The 20,111-nt window shown below is 39.2% G+C and overlaps 1 protein-coding gene across 3 annotated transcripts in view; it reads right to left on the bottom strand.

Moving 5' to 3' along the window:
- Nucleotides 1–20,111, bottom strand: part of LOC121878531 (solute carrier family 35 member G1-like) — a 133,087-nt gene that overhangs the window by 8,058 nt on the left and 104,918 nt on the right. For 2 of the 3 annotated variants that reach the window (XM_042384798.1, XM_042384799.1), the window contains 3 exons: nucleotides 9,655–9,865; nucleotides 9,438–9,545; nucleotides 3,785–7,128 (listed from right to left, as the gene is read on the bottom strand). In XM_042384798.1, coding sequence (XP_042240732.1) covers nucleotides 6,274–7,128; nucleotides 9,438–9,545; nucleotides 9,655–9,768 — 1,077 coding nt within the window. In that variant the 5' untranslated portion in view covers nucleotides 9,769–9,865 and the 3' untranslated portion in view covers nucleotides 3,785–6,273. Of the gene's footprint in view, nucleotides 1–3,784; nucleotides 7,129–9,437; nucleotides 9,546–9,654; nucleotides 9,866–20,111 lie in introns of those variants that run through there. The other variant, XM_042384800.1, reaches the window with a different exon arrangement.

The raw sequence follows: 20,111 nt of genomic DNA, 5'->3' as shown, positions 1-20,111 counted from the left end.
AAAATGAGAGGATATGAAATAGAATGAGAGACAGATAAATAAAGTGTAAGAGAGGGATAGAAGCAGACAAATACTTAAGCAACTACACACACACACACACACACACACACACACACACACACACACACACACACACACACACACACAAGGAAGAAAAAAAGAAAGTATAGAAATTAAGGACGAAATCCATTAAATTATATTAAATTATAATAAACAATGACCAATACTTTACCACAAACAGTTTTCAACCACAACTTGTAAAGAGTATTTTACAGATTTAATTTCCCTTGCATGAGTAAACTGGTTTTTATCATTAACATTCATTACAAAAAAATTCCTTATCATTATGTCCACAACAAAGACATTCCATCCCACTACGTATCACAAAATAAGGAATTAAGTCAATAGAATTCATTTTAAGTTTGGAAGGTTTTACATTTTCTTCTTTTTTTTTTCTTTTTTAGGAGGGACAACAATAATTGGTTTTAAGTCGAGGAATCCTATACTTGTAAATGGGAAGTTCTGTAGTACAGGGGTACATAGGAAGCTACAGACAGCCTCTTTTAGACTATTCGGTGATGCCTGCCTAATTCTGAGCTAAAGTGGGTTGCCACTGAACAAGACTAGCTAGCTAATTGGACTACATCTAACTGAAGAACTTTCAACTAAAGTACAGTATACACACCAGTGAATCATAATGTAAATACTGCCACTTTAGGGAGACAGATTTTAGCTTAGGAACCAATAAGGAAAGCGGAGCGTTGGTTCTATTAATTAGCCAATCACACTTTTACCACAAACTGATAAATATGAGCCAGTGACAGCACATATATTTCCCTGAAGAGAGTAGTTGGTAGCAGTAGTTCACTGGGAGGCGTAGTGAGAAACGCTGACGTAATATACAGTGACGTCAGCATCTAAAAACAATATCAGGGGGCCATACTGTCTCCTCACCTACAAGTGCACATAATAAAGGCTTTTATGCCTAACTTTTCAAGGCAGGCATTTTTCTATTAATATCACAGCCTCTCCCCTCTGTTGATTAATATGTTAGTGGTTACTCTCCTATACATTATACATATTTTATCTCAAAAGTTTGATCATCGCTTCAAAATTCTCTCATCAATACCTGCTTATTCAAAATTACGAAAGTAATGGAGGTTTGATGCAGAACAGACACATCTGAGTAGACATATAATAACGCCTTTAAGGCTTGAAATGGAGACACTGATTCCTGGATGTTTTGTTATCGATCGTGAAGAAAGATTTAATGTTGTTCTTTAAGAGTATATACAGTATATTGTAGTCTTATATTATACAATAAGTTCCTGCTCATTATAAACAGGGAGATGGTGTTAAGTCACCACTGCTTGCAGCTATTTATGCTGAGTTCTGTATTGTCATTTAGTATTTTCTAGTTTATAAAACTCCTGCAAGAATACAGACATCAAATATTTGTCGCTCTATACTTAACGGCAAAATATATTATGTCAACCCTTTGGTACATTATACATATGATCCTTTTTTATCACGGTGAAAAATTTAAATATTGCTTTTAAAACTTTGGTAAAACAGTACAGTATCTCTTCATCACAACCATCAAAAGACTCTCAGAATACAATATGGTAATCAATATGCTATCACAGGCTGTCAAATTCTTTGGGCTCTGAAGGTTAAAAACTTCACAGTATGTTATGGTAGGTCAGAGGCACCAAGACAACAGAGACATTCATTAAAATACACTCAACAACAATTACACAAAGGTTCTGTTGACGAGGTTTTTTTCCTACAATGTTTCGGCCTCAATACTGTTTCCCTGTCATCCTCTACTACTTTTCATCAAGACTAAAAACAAGTCTATATTCTGCAAATATAAATACCTATTTCCTGAATAGATTTGTAAATACTTCTTACTCTAAAAAGATGCCTAATATAAGTTGATTTCATATACTTAATATGCTGCTACATGTAAACACCATTTTAACACAATCGCCTCCAAAAAGACTTGCAAAGAAACAGACCACCTTCCAGTTCTGCACCGCTCAGCAGACGACACAACGAACTATACTCTCTCCACGCTAACATGACCCGTAGACCAACGCCCCTCTTCTATACCAATAGCCGATTGGTTCATAGAAAATTAAAATTAAATGTGTTCACAATTAGTAAGCAGACCTGTTATTATCTAAAATAATGTTAAATATATGGATTATCAAAATGCAAAGCATTTCAAGGCTTTAGCACTTCAGAGAGGATGTGAGAAAATGTTAAATATTTATTATTAAAGGTCAATATAAATACGCGCTTATATATGCGTAGTCCGGGGGGAGGTAAAACGCTCAGGGAAACCAATCAGCTATTTGTAGCTAAAGACGAGGGGCGTAGCTAACGGGCCAGCTGAGCATGGAAATACTTATGGGTACACACTAGAACGGTGTTGCTAGTAAGTAATCTCATCATCTACTTGCCACAAAAGGTTGGCACCGTGATTGATTTGATGTTTGGATATAACGCATTTGAAACATGAAGTGCAGCATGGCACAGTAGTTTTAACTCGTCTATCTAAAGAAACATTCCGAAACAGAAAATCAAACTTCTCAAGCCGGTTTTATATCAATGACATAATATATGCTGAGCTTAAAATCCAACCTATCTTGTAAACATTTACCACCAATACGTGTTTGAAACAAACATTCTTTTGAAAAACTTGAGTATGTACTACATACTATTAAAATTGTAGGGTTAAGATGGGTAATTAGGCGACTTTTTTATATTTACAGCAAAATACTCCGTGATATGTAAAATACCTATCTTTCGGACATGCTATGGTATATTTCGGTCGATAATACCCTTCTTGCTGCAGCTGCTTGTTACATTATCGCCTGCGGGTAATTTATTTATCTTTCTGTCTTTGTAGATACAGGTATGATGTATTCATTCTTTGTGAAATGCAAACAATAAAACACTGAGGATTTTCCCATTACGGACATTCAAAAACCCTTCTCATACTTTTTTCTTACAGTGTAATGATGAGGGTTTGGTTAACATTTCTTATAAAATGAATCCACAGAGACGAAGCATCTTCCTCTTTACTGGTCGACTCTGGACGGGTGATATCTATTCAAAAGCTCTGTAACAATATTTCAAAACAAAGATGAAAGGCTTGAATGGTTTCCATCTAAAAATTCACTTGTAAGTACCAACAGATTGTATAATAATACATTTAGGTACGTTGTTATATCACTACAGCTGTGTTTTCAGGTACAGTCAACCCTCGCTTTACGCGGTCCCACTTTACGCATTTCCACGTTTACGCCGTACCCTGCCGAAACCGGACTGCTCACTTTCCGAGGTGTGTGTACCCTTTTACGAGGAGAGTGGCGCAAGCAAGGTGCGCACAAGGTCGCCCAGTCATCAAAACATTACCGAGTTCTTCACCCGCCACCCACCACAGCCGGCCCAAGTCAGTGATAGTGATAATGATAGTGAGGATATGGACTTTGAGGGGTTTGACAAAGAGGCCCTGCAAGCCTCTGTGGTGGATAGTGATACAATTGATACAAGTGATACAGGTGAGGGCCAATAATCTGCCCTCTGCCTCGGAACCAACCCCCCATCCCCGTGTGCCCAGCCATCTTTTTTACTAATGTAAGTGTTAAAAAACTTAATATTATTGATATTTCTCTTAATTATTAATTGTGTGTGCATACCATCATAAAATTAAGAAGTTATTTTTACTACAACGTAGGTATTGTGTCTGAAAAAGTGGAGTTTGGGGGTCGGACCCGGTCTCTATTTCAATTAATCCCATATGTTATGTTGTTCACTTTACGCGTTTCTCACTTTACACGGGCCGCCGTGGGTTGAATTAACCACGTAAAGTGAGGGTTCACTGTATTTCATCGACAAATACATTAAATTATATAAACGGGAATACTATGAATTCATTTCATTGTTATCTTTTATACAACTGTCAACGACACAATGTAAAGACATCTATTAATTTTATATTGAGGCCTGTGGGACATAACACCCCTACTGGCGTCTAATTCACTGTTTTATCCACTAAGCAGCACAGATTTGGAAAGTGGTCAATTACATTAAAGGAAACTATAGCACTGCTGTGTCTTTATATACTGCAGTGCAGTAATACTTCATTTAAATAAATTTAAACATTTGTGTTTTGCACAACACACATGCTCCCGTTGGCCATAAATTGGGACTCTAGTCAGGTCATATAAGAATGAACAATTAGTAGAATTTTGGTGAACATGATTGTAACCCTGACGTTTGATCCCAGCCTCCAGAACCTAATCAAGAGTGGAACTTCGTAGGTATTACCTGTGGTACAAATTTGGTCAATATCCACTCACCCAGTCTTGAGATACTGTGTAAACAGGGTGGGGACGGACGCACAGACAGACGTGTGGACAGGGCAAACCAATGTAACCCCAACCTATGACGAGAGCATTAAATTTTCATATTTGATATGCAACAATACTAACACAGATTCTGTATAAGTTTCTTATAACCATACACTGTTGAATTTCTCAAATCCGTTACATAATTTCCTTCGGACAAATCTGATGTAAGATTTTGAAATTTGTTTGTTTACATTAGATTTTAAATGCATATATGCAGTATGTCTAATTGATCATGTAAAATATGATATGAATGCCTTTAGTTTAATACAGGAATATTTATGCTAAATACAACACAAACTTTAAATATGTTTCCATTTATAAAACATGTACAGTACAGTAAATACAATTACCTATGATCAAACTGTACATGTCACCATAATAAATAATTCTAAATATTGTCATTTCCTTGAAGAAAAAAAAGTGTATATCATTATTTTAATCCAAGGATATTATTATTACACGTATTATTATTATTACTGTATTAACATTATTCTAGGGGTACTGTACTTGCTAACCTTTTGTTTTTAATACTTCATTTTTTTTTTTGTATATTTCCTAAACCTGAAAACTATTGACAACACTCTATCATTGGTAAACAATTGTTAAAGCAATTTATCCTCATGTTTAAATATTTAGGTACGTAGTGTGTTCCCTTTAACATACTACCACATATTTGATTACTCAAGTACATTTTATCATTGCCTAACATCACACAGTCTAAGGTAATCTTCTACCAAGGTGATCTAAAACTTTGTGCTCGCTAAGACTTTGTTAATCAAAGTAAAATGTTCAATAAAGCATCAATACAGTTTCACTATGGCTGTTCCTCATTTCTAAGGAAAATGTAACTCTATTGGTTGGCTTCATAAATTTCTGATCAGCTGATTAAACTGATCAAGTTGGTTCTGTGTGTCCAAACACTTTGTCCTTCATTGACTGAAGAGTTCGGATGAGAGGCAAAAGCAGCTGCTGGTGATGATCGTGAGGAAGAGGAGCTGTATCACTACTGGGTGAAGGTTTATGGATGACTGCGGTGGATGACTTGGATGAAGGAGTGGAGTCTACGACTAGCGTGGAAGAAGTGATGCTGCTGTAGATGATGAACTGGATAAAGACAATGATTGTGCTGACGTAGGGCTTTGATGACGATATTAGTGCAGATGTTAGATGCAGTGATGATGGTATAGGAGATGACTAGAATGGTACTTCAACATATAAATGAAAAGAGTAACACTGCCTTGACTAAGAAGACATCACTATTGAAACAAGTGAGAGTTAGCGGGGAAAACCTGCCATATGACAATGACGAGAGAGGGAGATGACAGAAGTATGGAACGAGAAAAAGAAATTGTAAAGTAAAAGAGGTTAGGTTTAGTTAAGAATTCATTAAAATTGAATGTCAAATGACACAACTAAGAAAATTTATACCGAAATTTAAAACCAAAACTATATATAAATATCGTTTAGAAAGAAACAAGATAAAATATGTACATAACATGTGAGACCAGCATTTCACACACTGTCATTCTCCAACTCTTAAAAGAGAATCTACCGATTAAATGTTCATGGCTAAATAGTCTTCATATTGCGTCAGGAAAATATGCTTCTTTTTAACCTTTAAATAACTGCATGCAGGTAGGACTTGTGATAATGACGTAAAAATGACAAATTGGTAATTCTTGATTAGACTGCTAAAGCAAATCAATAACAACATAGAGCCAACACAGAGCCTCCTGGAAAGCAAATTACTGAAATAAGCTGATCATTTATATCTGTGGCTTCACACAAAGTTCATTTATCTCTCTGAGTGGACCCAAAGATCAAAGCATTCTATGGGAGGTCACAAAGGTCAGCAAGTGAGGCAGCGAAGTCTCCGTCGAGTAGCAGAAGTCTCCGGTAGGGAGAGGACCCACTTACGGAGACCGGTTAGAAAGACGCTTGATACCACCAGGAGAGCACCAGTCAGACTGAGCCTGTCTGGTAGCTCCTGGAAGAAGATGGCTTGCCAAATGAAGGCGAAGACAACGTCGGCTGTCCTCGCAATGGAGACAGGTCCTGCTTGTTCCAGCTGCAGGGCCTTCGTCAAGAGTATTTGTCCACTGAAGCTAAAGGCCCCAATAACCAGAATTAGATATCGCTCACTGCCACAGCGAGGAACACACAGGTCACCTCTCAACCATGACACCACTGGGGTCAGGATCAGGGCCACAACTGCGAAATTGGTCATGATCACAGAGAAGTGCAGCCCCTTCAGCACCCGCAGAATAACGTACACATTCGCGGCGACAACGGTGCCACCGATGGCTGCCGCAGCGCCCCACCAGTTGTCCGCCGTGTAGGCATCTGACAATGAGCCAAAGAGCACTGGAGGGCGGGCAATGAGCACAACCCCAGTGATAGTCAACATAATCACACCACCGTGAAATAGTCCAAATGGCTCCCCAAGAAACACTCGCGCAAATACCGCCACGAATACTGGTACGCTGAAAACAATGACGGAAGCATCAGCGAGAGGCATGTGTCTGAAGGCGTAGAACTGCGACATGAGAGAAGTGGCCCCCACCAGACCTCTCATTACAAGCATAAGGCGGAAGCCTCGAGGGAAGGGTGATTCACCTGTGCGCACCAACAGAGGAAGCGTAGGCAAAAGAATACCCACGAACCGGGATACTGCCAGCTCCATCGGGCTCACATCTGACAATATCTGCGGAAAAAAAATCATCATTAACCAAAGTACAGCACAGGAAAATATTAAGACAACAATGAGCACTGGCCATAAACCATAATATTGATACAGTAATTTTGATTTATCTCGAAAAGAAAGAAATATTACCTTATTACCGAAACCTTAAAATCTATCTATTTCTCTGTTAACTTTTCATTTACCTAACCTAATGATAATTTACATGTATACGAATGATACTAATGAAGCAGATATTACCAGGAGTAATTGAACAATGAACATAATAAATATAGTCGTCAGGTACACAGATACAACAATAATAGTAAAGCCATTAACATTATCAAATGCACGAGTCACTAAGTGAACTTACACATTATGTAATTTTTTTTATGTATTTTGTTCATTTTGTATTTATTCATAAATAATTCAACCTTCCCCTGAAAGGAACCCAATAGGAGAGATTTTTTGAAGCAGCAGTTAGCACATAAGGTAGAAGGTATCAAGTGGTTTTGTCCCATCAGCCTAAGCACAAAACCAGTCACATACTTCGACCAAGTTGGACTTTCTAGACTTCAATCTATGCAGTTCAAGCCAACTTTCATCAAGTCTTGGGAAGACTCATCACCTCTTTCACCAAGTCTCCACAGTATAATTTTTTACTCAGTCTTTCGTATGGCCATTTTTGCACGAACAAGAATCAAATGATTAACCCCCTGAATATCCTCACTGTCGACCAAATTTTAACATCATGTTAATGAAATATCAACCCTACACCCGGCACTATCAATAGGGGTAAAACGTTACTCGCTAAATATTGAGAAAAACAATAAAGGCAGAACCTAACGAACATATACAGCACTCGTGACAATGGCTCCTTGAATTCTGCTCACTGTTAGGTGTAAAGATGTATATCCTCACTCGTAAGAAATCACTTTTCAAACCAAGAATACTATATGACGGCATTACTATAGTAACATAAAAAACGCGTGCAGGACGTCACGTTACAAGCGTCAAGAACAACTGATCTGACCAAATAACAGCAACATTAAAAGTTTAAGGGTGATGTGATTCATTGTTATTTCCACTTGGGTACTTAAGGCGGGTTAAAGGGTCCTGCAGCTACTCTTGGGTCGTGCATCTCTTCAGAGTATGACACTGTGGAAGGTCGTAACTCAGTGTTGTGGAAAGCCTGAGTATATAGACCATCACGAACGTCCTTCTTCTTTATAGAACATAACAGCTCACAATAAACACTCGAATTAAAATTTTCTGTACTTTCAGAAGACACAATACGAAAGAAATGGCCTAACACAGTGATAAAATAATCACTGTCTGGAGTTCTTATCCTTTATGCAACCTCAAAACGAGTCGTCAACAAAATTACACAAAATTTACATTGCAGGGTACTCAAAGCCCAAACATTTCCCAACAACAACAAAAAAGAAGTGAAAACTGAGGTAACCAGCCATTAAACTCTTCTACTGACACAAGTAAAGGCTAAAGCAGTTAGTTCCATCTCCCTTCAAGGATATCAAAGGCTTTACTGTCAGTGAGTTATCCAGGCAGCATGAAGTCGTGGTTGGTAATGAATGAACTGAAGCTGGAATCTATAATTGCCGACCCAGTTGACATGCGAGGTGCATCCTGTACATACATGCTGAGGTGACATCAATACTCGTTGTTTTCTTCCTTAAGTCGTAAATATTGTCTCTAAAGATTCCTTCAAGGGAAATGGTTATGTTAGGAAGGTGAAACTGATTGATAGACCCAGCAACTACAGTCTGAGGGGCTATCTAAAATTTTAACCTCTGGACATTGATCTATAATAAGTGAGTCCAGGAAGAAGGCCATAGAAAGTGTTACATTATGTACACCGTTCTGAAATACTGAGCCACATCTCACTCCCATTGTCAAAATATCAATACTACTCCGCAATCACTGGTTCAAACTACAACTTTAAAATATAAATGATGATACTTTGCAGTCATTACACAAATTACTGGGAAAGTAAAAAAAAAAAACACAAAAACATTGTAATTTTTAGTTTCAAAAGTAAAGAGAAGAACCTTGGAAGCACTAAAGAGGTTTATACCTTCCCTCCATCTTGCAAAACCTTATAAAACATAACACACTCTGCCGTGTCCAAAACTCCATAAAGAGAACAAAAGAGGGAAATATAATCATCAAGTCATCATAATAGAATCCAACCCTACATGCTCATTAAAAACAGAATCATGTATCATAAAGCATTGTAATGTGCATGAGAAAGGTCTCCAGTGCATAGGAGGATAATATTAGTTACGATAAGAAACAAAAGTGTTGTTGTTTACCTTGACGAGGAGTGAGCAGAGGGAGAAAAAGAGGGAGGAGAGGACAGCCATGAAGAGTCCAAGATGGGGAAGCGCATACCTCTTGGCTCCCTTCTCTGCAACACCCCCCTGTGGAGACAACACGTACATTATTCTATCGTCATGTGGCGTTTACGTGCATCAGCCCTCTATACTAATACAATAACCAATAAACTCCAAAACGCCGCCAAGGACCCACCTGGTGGCGAGAGTAAGGTGGGTGTTCTCCCTCCACCAGGGGCTCCAGCTCTATGTTGGTGTCAGGTCTGGGGGAATGGTGCTGCGGTCGGTGATGGTGAACGTGTCGGACCATCCTGAAGAGGGCGAGGCACAGAGCCCTAGCACACCTATTCTCCTGCTGCTGCTGCTGTTGCTCTTGTGACGTCTCCACTCACACAAGCCCATCATGCCTGCCGAGAAAGACATACTGGTAAAGTTCATCAATCATATGCAAGAAGGATAATTCTGAAGGATAATTCTGAAGGATGATCAGGAGGTGTTAATGGTTGCCCATCCTGTATTATATTGTAGTTAATATGCATCTTATGCTCTCTGCACATTGTGATCTAAGGCTTAATGGCCCATGGACCTAATTCTGAGCAAAAAATAATATTTCCTCATCAATAATATTACAGAAAAAAAACAACTTCGTCCCTCACAGTGTTGTTAGTATCAATTATTATCGTAACAAAAACGCACCCAGCGTAGTACATACACATCTATTACATCACGCTCGGTGTCGCTCTCTAAACGCATGGCTGTGCGTCTGAGGACAAGTATCTGCAGCGTGGCACACTTGATCAATGACGCTTGATAACGAGAGAAAGTGAGTGAATGTGAGTGATAGGGAAGGCGTGAATGAGTGAGAGAGAGGAAGAGAGAGAAGGACAGAGTCAGCGTAATAGGAACCCTCCCTCCTGCCCCCAATACCTCCCAAGGCACACCCTGGCAGGCACATTCTGACACTCAACACTTAAAGTACCATTGAAGCTTAAACTGGGTGCATAATGGCAGCATTTGTTACTTTTTGTGAAGATATCCAGTGATAAATGAAGCAGAAGAAGATAAAATGCACATAAAAAATACTGTATGATCTCAGACTAACAGTGGTCGCACATTTTGTCATCCGTGAGAGAGATAGACAGATAAGAAAGACAGAAAGAAGAAAGAAGAAACAGATCAACAGGTAGACAAAGAGGAATTTTAATAACCACCCTAACGCATATCTGTACAAATAAACGGCATGTAAACACACACACACACACTTTGTGGAATCATGGGAACCTGGATCTCCTGCTTAATATTGGTTCCATCCCTGAATGGTAGTAAGGTATGGAGGCCAAAAAACATCAAGACTACAGGTAATATAGTCATCTCCTCGTCACAGTGCAGGTAAGAGACGGAAGATAATTGGTGGGCGACAGAGGTTAGAATATGGGGCAGCTGGAGAGTCGCCTTGGCTAAGTTATACCTCGTTGGTTATCATTTTCTTCTAGTAAGAGAGAGTGGCGGCAGAGCATGAAGGGGGAACTCCTCTGTGTGTGGCTGTGTGTGTGTGTGTGTGTGTGTTCCTCCACTCCACTCTCCTTCCCCATCCACTCCACTTTCCTTCCCCTCCCATCCTCCCCATCCCCCCTCTCCCTTCATTGATTCAACACCGTCACCTAACCCCATTTCCATCAGTATTCACGAAACACAAACACCTCCAGGACCCCAACAGGATTCGAACCCACACTTCTCATAAAGCTAGCGAGGGCTCTACCATCCACAGTATATTACTTGTGGCTAAAAGTCGACTTAATTAACCACTGCGTCAATAGAGCTAGCTGGTAGAGGCACCCTTGCTTTCAATCTCGGCTCGAATGTTGTCTTTATGCATCTCACTCCTGTCACTGAGAACTTATAGGTCAATACCAAGATGCCAACCAGAATTACTCAAATGCCAATCAACATTCATGAAACATATCTTGACTCTCACTCACCAGTTACTGAAACACAAGAGACGTTCTGTGACCCAGGCAGTCTTAACATGCCATCTCTCTGCCATACAGGTGAACTTATTTGGAGTTTAGGCCAAATTTTCACATAAACGACTCCCCTGGAATGCACAGTGAAGGCTAATGAGATGGGTCATGGTATGGTTTCTGAGAGAGGAGACGGTGGAGTTAATAAAAAATGCTAAGAGAGAGAGAGAGAGAGAGAGGGGGGGGGGCAGAAAGACAGAGGTTACAGGTACTAATAATCCATGGAAGTGTGACGACAGAGACGGTGAAGGATCGTAGAGGTGTGACCATGAGATGGATGGAGATGTAAACACCACTAATTACTCCTCTGACCTTCAACAACACGTTACGATATATGGGGTGAGCGTGACAACAAAAAAGGCGTCACATAAACACCAAGAGGTATCTTAGAACTTGGCAAGGGTGAGGGGTTAAGGGAGGGACGGAGGGTACATCATTATGGTCCTGGACAGATAAGGGTGACTAGACGGTATAACTGGAAACACTACACTCGTCTCTAAACATATTGCCATAATTTTTAACACGCGTAATTTTATATTAATTTATTTCTCCTACATGATGTTATTTTTTTTTTCATTTAAAATATACACAATTTATGTTTGGAATAATATGGTAAAAATCATACGAGTAAATATATTATTACGATTACCTACGCGTTCATATACTTTTTGTTTATTTATAAGGATGATATGTCTTCTTCTTCTTCTTCTTCTTCCATCATAAAGTAAAGTCTGTCAGGTGATGATGGTGTGAGAAGTCCAGCAACGTTGCGTTTTATATTTCCTCAAACAACCACCACTTCTCTCAATCCTCTCCCTTCACATCCGCAAACCCCCGCCCACGCTAAGTTATGAGAGACAATGGCAGCCTCGGGTGTCGCAATTCTCACCGCATCCTCTTCTTCCATGGGCCACCGGAGATGATGATAACCGAATAACAAAAAAAAAAAAAAATGATGGGGGTGACACTTTCCCCTGCCTGGATGTATTGCCGGAGTAAGTTACCTAACAGAAGCACGTTAAGGCATCCCTATCAAGCACTACAGCAGTGAAATGTACAAGGTGTCTATAATTTATTCACCTGATTATGAAGCTGAATAAATATCTTACTGTAAAAGATATGATGAAACGGTTTGCTGCAATTAATAAAGCAACTCAGGTAATCTTTTGATATGTATTTGGCACACATAACTGCACTTCAGTAAACCTCCACATGGGTCCCTTTGGTAGCACGTAGAATATCAAGACGGTAGCTGATTCCATTCGAGGAGTTATGCAGCATGTCTAGCACACTGTCAGTTTCTTGATACTGTTTCAGACATCGCCTGAGTGGTTGCTCTGTTGGCGGATTTTTCTGGAATTCACACCGGAAACGTCTCTGTACAGTTACTGGAGATTTGGTTTCCCACAACTACAGCACACACATTACTCTCTCGTTCACGGTCGCCATTGTACTGCTGTACTGTCACAATTCACGCTGGTAGCAGTCCTGCCAAATACATGTCAAAAGATTACGTGAATTTGCTGTATTAATTGCAGCAAACCGTTTCATCATATCTTTTACAGTAAGATATTTATTGAGCTTCATAATTAGCTTCATATTTCAATCATGTAAGCCAGCAACTTTCACCAGTATATACAAACCAAGAAACCACAACATAAAAAAACAAAGATAATAACAGAAGAAAAATATATCTTGTTTTAGTTGTTAACAAATAGCAAACAAAGACAACAGAAACATCACTACCAGCACCAATAATAGCAGCAGTTATCTCCTACTTGAGGCAGTAAGCACCTCCTAGAGCCTCCCGTCACTTCTTCCTGGTACATGATCGACCATCACTGCAAGAGGCGTGAGGTGGGGGGGGTGATTTGCAGTGTCACGTCTCTCCTTGTTGATGCTTTCTCTCGTTGCTCACCGTACATGTTGGGTCTATTGTAAATCTGGGCTTCACTGTTTTTGTTAAGCTGACTTTATTTGTGCAACAACATGGTGGATGGGAATTACTTCAATAGAAAATGTATGGATTGCTAAGCTTAGGTAATATATGAGAGAGAGAGAGAGAGAGAGAGCATAATAAATGGTTCCTCAGTAAAGACAGAGAACGGACAGAGTTTCTCAATCACAAACACAAGTTGAAACATTTTTACGACCATTCCAACGAACAGGAAAACTACACTGTGTCATAATTTAATAGCTAACCAAAGTATTCTGATGAAAGTTACTGTATGATCCCGGTAATTATCGCATACATGCTTAGCGGACTGTAAACATGAGCGCATTTGTACACCATCTTTCGTACATAAGAGGACAAAGTAGAGACACACAACCGTATACTCAAACAGTTTCACGTTTAACAAGAGACGATGAGATGGTCAACCTATACCGTCTGTCACGTGAGCGAGGTGTTACGTATGACAGATTAACTGAGGAAGTCACCCCACGGCGTCATTCACGGTGTCACTTATTCATTTAGGCTTAACGTTACTCTTATATATAGGCCAGGCGTCACTCACTTACTCGTATACGCTTGGCGTCACTCGCTCATATAGGTCTGGCGTCACTCACTTCCTCATTTACGCCTGGTGTCACTCACTCACAATACGCCTCGAGTCTTTCACTCACGCTCAGTAGATCTGGCGTCACTCACTCATAGGCCGGGTGTCACAGCGATCACTACATAATTTCATAGTAACAATGTAAATATTTCGATATTTATTCTGCCATGGTAACGGTTCGTAATTTCCTGGATGTGTGGGAGAGATTCCTCACTGGATTTTAAGGGACACACAAAAACAAGAACAACGTATTGCAAGTAGTATATAATTATGTAGTGTGTGTCAATATAAATAAGGAAAACACACACACACACACACACACACACACACACACACACACACACACACACACACACACACACACACACACTTTGTAGTAAACTAAAGCAGCTTCGCGTAAAGGTTACACGTGCATTGAGTGTATCACCTGCCAGGAAGTTCAACATCATAAGTAATCAATAGTTAAGTAAGGCAGTTAGTGGCAGCTCTACCGAAGATGTAATTACTGGGAAGTGGAAATAATGACGGCGTTCCTAACTAGTAATTCGTAACGTAACAAGTGACGCAACATAGGAGGAAAGAGAGAAAATGAGGAGAATTTGTGAAAGTAAATAAAGAATAACAGATAATAAGCATAAAAGACAACAAAAACAAGAGTGAAGGAGAGGCCATATTACTATATTTTCTATGACAGTTGTGATAAAATAAGGTGTTTGCATTTGTCATAATAATAATGTTTTTAGTTCCCCATTGAGTCTTTTCCCGCTAAAAACATAAAACAAAAATAATAACAACAACAACAAAAACTACATAAATAAATAATAATAATAATAATAATAATAATAATAATAATAATAATAATAATAATAATAATAATAATAATAGAACCATTTAAATGTACCACAGCCAATACAGGAATGTAAGAATAAGTCAACATTCATATCACCACGACTTATCACCACTTAAAATATACCACATTAATGAGAAACATGATTAACGTTCGTGACTATACCAAGCACCATCAGTAGGCAGGCGAACGTTGGCCTGGCGTTGCTTTTATGACTCGTGACATGGAGAAAAACAAGGCTACTGTTGACTGCTTAAATTGGCGATGGTTTTATACTGTAGGATTTGGTGTCTCTTTCCCTCCACCTGCTTCTTCCACCCTGGCAGGAGAGGAGGTGACGCCCTTCCGCCAGAAAATAGGAGTTTGTTAGCCCGAGGACATGTTAAGGTCAGAGGTAATTTATGCACCCAGAGAGAATTACAGAGCAAGAGTTGTACCTGTGACCTACCAGATGGCAGCAGACGGAAAGTTGTTAATGTGACGTAAGTTTACCTCTCTCTCTCTCTCTCTCTCTCTCTCTCTCTCTCTCGACTTTTTTTTTAGTTTTCCTTCGTATGTTTTTTTGTGGGTTCTCAACACTTTTGGTGGTAGAAATATAGTATAACGACTCATAAACTTAATGCAACTCAATACCTTCACTAATACACTTAATTAACAGGACTTACAAATCAACTGCTTAAACATTAAATATAGAAAAAAATCATCAACACTTGAATACACATCTATACAGCATTCACAAATCACTAAATTCATACAATATACACAAACTATCACCTTCACTAATATACACAACTAAACAGAACACCACAAATCAATAACAACAACATAACATATACAAAAAAATATAATCCCCCCCCACCCACCCACTTAAAAATACAACTACACTACATTCGCAAAACAACAAAATCATACAACAAATACAACAAACTAACACTCGATAACAACAACACCTTGATGTTGTAGATCATTTCATGCACTGTGACCGCCTGTTACTTAGCACAAATTTCCGAGGTTTCTAACCAAAATTTACCAGAGTGAACTATTTTTACTACTTCACTGTTATGTCGGCCACTTCACTGTTGTGTTATGTACTCAAGGGTTTGTATTAATATTATTGTGTTCCGTGTTGTGGACGCCTCAAGGATACACTTATGTTGTTATGTGGCGGTAATGGGGGTATTTATGTAGTTCAGGATGTCTTGTGAGTTAGAGTGTCACGAAGGAGAGAGAGAGAGAGAGACCACCACCACAATAAAAAACGAAATCAAGAAACTGGATATGGCAGAATAAGAACAAAACACAATACATCTGTCAAACTTAGAGCGAACAATGCACAAACCCATCGGAGGAAGAAGAAGAAGAAGAAGAAGAAGAAGAAGAAGAAGAAGAAGATCACACAGGGAATAAAGATAATCCAGGAAGAGTCTCACCATTACAAGATTTTAAACAGACTATAAGACAAATATCTCTCACTTCCGGCGAGTTTCTGAGCTACAGAGAGAGGAAACTGAAAATGGTCTGTGAGTTTCCAATTTCCCCGTTGGAGATACAAGAAGATATCTATCTCTCGTCTCTATCCCGTCCCTATCTCCCATCTCTATCTCTCATCTCTATCTTCCGTCCCTATCTCCAGTCTCTATCTCCCGTCTCTATTTCCTGTATCAATCTTGTGCAATAACACGTCAGCAGCTCTATACAGTACGTTCTGAAGCAGCTCATGACAGTGCACGTGTCAGCAGGTAATACCAGTAATCGCGTCAGCAGGTCATGACAGTATACGCTTCAACAACATATGACAGTAGACGTGCCAGCAACTCATGACAGTATACGCTACAACAACATATGACAGTAGACGTGCCAGCAACTCATGACAGTATACGCTACAACAACATATGACAGTAGACGTGCCAGCAACCCATGACAGTATTAGCAGCTCATGGTAACAAATTTCTTCATCCATGTGTGAAGACATTACCTATTATTTCCTGCTATTATCATCCCACTTAACTCTGGCGCCACCATGGCCTATTACACCAGCATATTTCACTCTTTGGTAACAAGTATATTAAAAAAAAATAACCAAACTAATGAACATGGCGTAATGTATAACAGATCCTCAAAATTATATATCATTTGTTTCGGAAGGACAAACTTTTATGTTTTGGTTCATTATCAGTCCGTGTAATTGATTGCCAACCTGTCATCATCCTCACACAACAACCCTAAATCTGGGAGCAGTTTCGACACTTTATTTCTTGCTTGTGTAATAGTTATTTTATGCTGTATCCGGCTTAGGTAAGATTAATTTCCTAATGAGCCAAAACAATCCTTTGAAGTACTAATTCTCGGTGTTAATGACGTGATTGACCCATGCCAAAGTCTATTCATTCTGAAGCTCTCACAGTTATAACAACAAAATCCTAATACTTGAAATTTTTGACGTATAGAGTTACCTTTGTATTGTTTAAACGTTACAATATATATATATATATATATATATATATATATATATATACACACACTGAGGTTCATATAAAAAAGAAAACAACAAAAATATATAACTAATCCATCAACCGCTTCGTAGATTTCACCGTGAGTAATATCCACCTCGCCTAAAAGCCTTGTATGATAGTCTGCCATACACATCAACACCTCTGGGCGCGTCTCAACACTAAGTAGACCATGAAGACAATCTGTGACACGGTGTTGTTCTGTTATTTATAAAGAAGACAGTAATTCCCAGTGTTTATTTTTATCCTATCTATACCATTGCTCTCACCGCAGTAAACCACCATAAACATTGTCTTTGCTACACCTATTCGTGGCACTGTTGGAACATGCCGGACTAGTGGTGGTTAAGGTGCCTTACGAAAATGACAGGATATAATATCATGGGAGGATAGTGGTGCCTGCTATGGCCGATCACACGGACCCGCGGGAGGCAACGGTAAGACATGACTCACGTCTCATTATCATCAGCCGTCATCACCTGGGCGTGACAGCGGCGTCCCTCGCGGTCACACCTGAATAATAATGGCTGACAGCGCCAATGACTCCCTCCGTCGAGGATAAACCTCTAGTTTCAACCTTATAGTTGAAGGGCATAGTGGACACATAAGTGACCAACTGGCCCTACTGTATAGAGATCATTCTTGTAGTATAATATCATGGGATTTCAGTCCGTAAAGTCTGCCAAGATGATTACTTTCTTGTGGGGTTTCTTAGCTTATGAGTACTTATTCACAATTTTCTCACGGAAGTCATTATGAAGTATTTTGATCGCTAAATATCAGTAATTGTTTGTGACAGTAGTTCTTAGACCTTCAGGGTTCTCTGCCATCGTGAATATTATCTCTTGCTAGTGACCCTCGTGTTGGTCACATATTAACAAAATTCACCTTTCGTATTTTTAACTTTCATAAATATCAATAAGTGAATTTTCACATCACTCTGTCCACTGATAAAATATGAACTGGTTTTCATAAGGTAAAGAAACACAGGTATAACCATCGGCTAGTGTCACAAAGACTGCGTGACACTACGGTCATGGTAACCAGACTTCTTTCACAGAATCCTCCACTCTGACGCATGCAGTTTTGATGACTTAGCCTCGAGTGTCTGCATCCTTATATAACCATTACTATTAATACATGTTATATTCCCTTGGCTAAACTATCAACAATAGTCATGTGAAGGACAAGTAATATCAGTTAAATATGTGTAGTGTCCATCATACTTCCTCCTTCACACTGTCTGATGAGATAATAGTGTGGTCCAGTCAGCCTCTTGTCTGACCATCTCACAACATTAAGCTATCATCTTGTATTCTATGTATCGCCGCCTTGGTACACATTATTCATCCCAGAAGCACAATACTTCAAAAATAATATAAAATATATTTTTGGCATGTAATTTGCGTAACATCACGTTCACTATATTCATATAATTCTCAAGACCACATTCCTTTCTCTTGTCTCAAGCACGCGCGCTGCAAGTACACACGGACACAACGTCATCTCTTTAGAGTGGGTTTGCCACACCGTCAAATACTCGTGATATTGTCTTTAGCGACATGATACAAACAATGTGCATGATTGTGTCAGCCTCATATTCACGATGCTCGAAGACTTTTTTGGGGGGACCAGCACCGCTCAACCAGTAATGAAAGCACTTACTGACTGACATTCTTATACAACTTTTCCCTTGACTCTGGCAGGTAAGGCTCGTTCCACATCATCCAGGTATATACGACATTCGGCGCGCGTATATTGAGTAATGGCGCCCATTGACAACACTTGGAAACTAACACGTAGTAACGCAGCTTATACATGTAACCATTACTATGTCACTTTTGTCTTCCATTTTGTCTTACTCTGTCATTCTAATTCTCTGTCTAACCATTGTTATTACTGTTATTAATATCTTTTTTTTATAGAGTTAAGGCGTCACAACATGACCGTATATATTTATGTATTTGTGACTGTGAGAGAGAGAGAGAGAGAGAGAGAGAGAGAGAGAGAGAGAGAGAGAGAGAGAGAGAGAGAGAGCTGTAGCCGTGAAGAACATAATAAACAAAGGCACGGATATCCAGTTCACGGGTGGAAGGATCCAACACAATATTTATCACAACAAAATATGTCTCCTGCCAAGGGCATCATTTTTATTTCTCCTCCTGTTATTTTCTTTGTGTATCGGTGTCTCATTCATTTCATTCTCCCCATTGTTGCCATTAACACTTCCTGTTTTGCATTGTGTACGTCTGCTTTCCCTTTTTGCTGTGTCTTTTTCGTTTTCCAGATCGTTCTTTCTATTTTGTCTTTATTTTTTTTCGTCATTCTATCCTTTTATTTTCAATTTCTTTTCCCCTTTCATTTCTTTCAACACCACCACCACCATAATCATTCTGAATAAAAACTCCAACAGAATTCACATCATCATCATCATCATCATCATCATAACTACTACAACCACAACTTCCACCACCAATACTTTCACACCAACACTTCTAACACCACCACCACTACTACTACTACCCCCACTATCATTACCATCACCACTACTACAATTTTCATTTCTGCCACCAACACCTCCACCACTACTACTTCCTCCAACACCACCTCCAGCATTAGCATCACTATCACCACCACTACCTCCGTCACCACCAACAACAACACTACTATCACCAACAACAACAACAATATTAACATCATACCTCAACACCTCCACC

This window comes from Homarus americanus, unplaced genomic scaffold (assembly GCF_018991925.1).
Source record: "Homarus americanus isolate GMGI-L3 unplaced genomic scaffold, GMGI_Hamer_2.0 scaffold41027, whole genome shotgun sequence".
Lineage (NCBI taxonomy): Eukaryota > Metazoa > Arthropoda > Malacostraca > Decapoda > Nephropidae > Homarus > Homarus americanus.
This window is presented reverse-complemented; position numbering and strand designations above follow the sequence as displayed.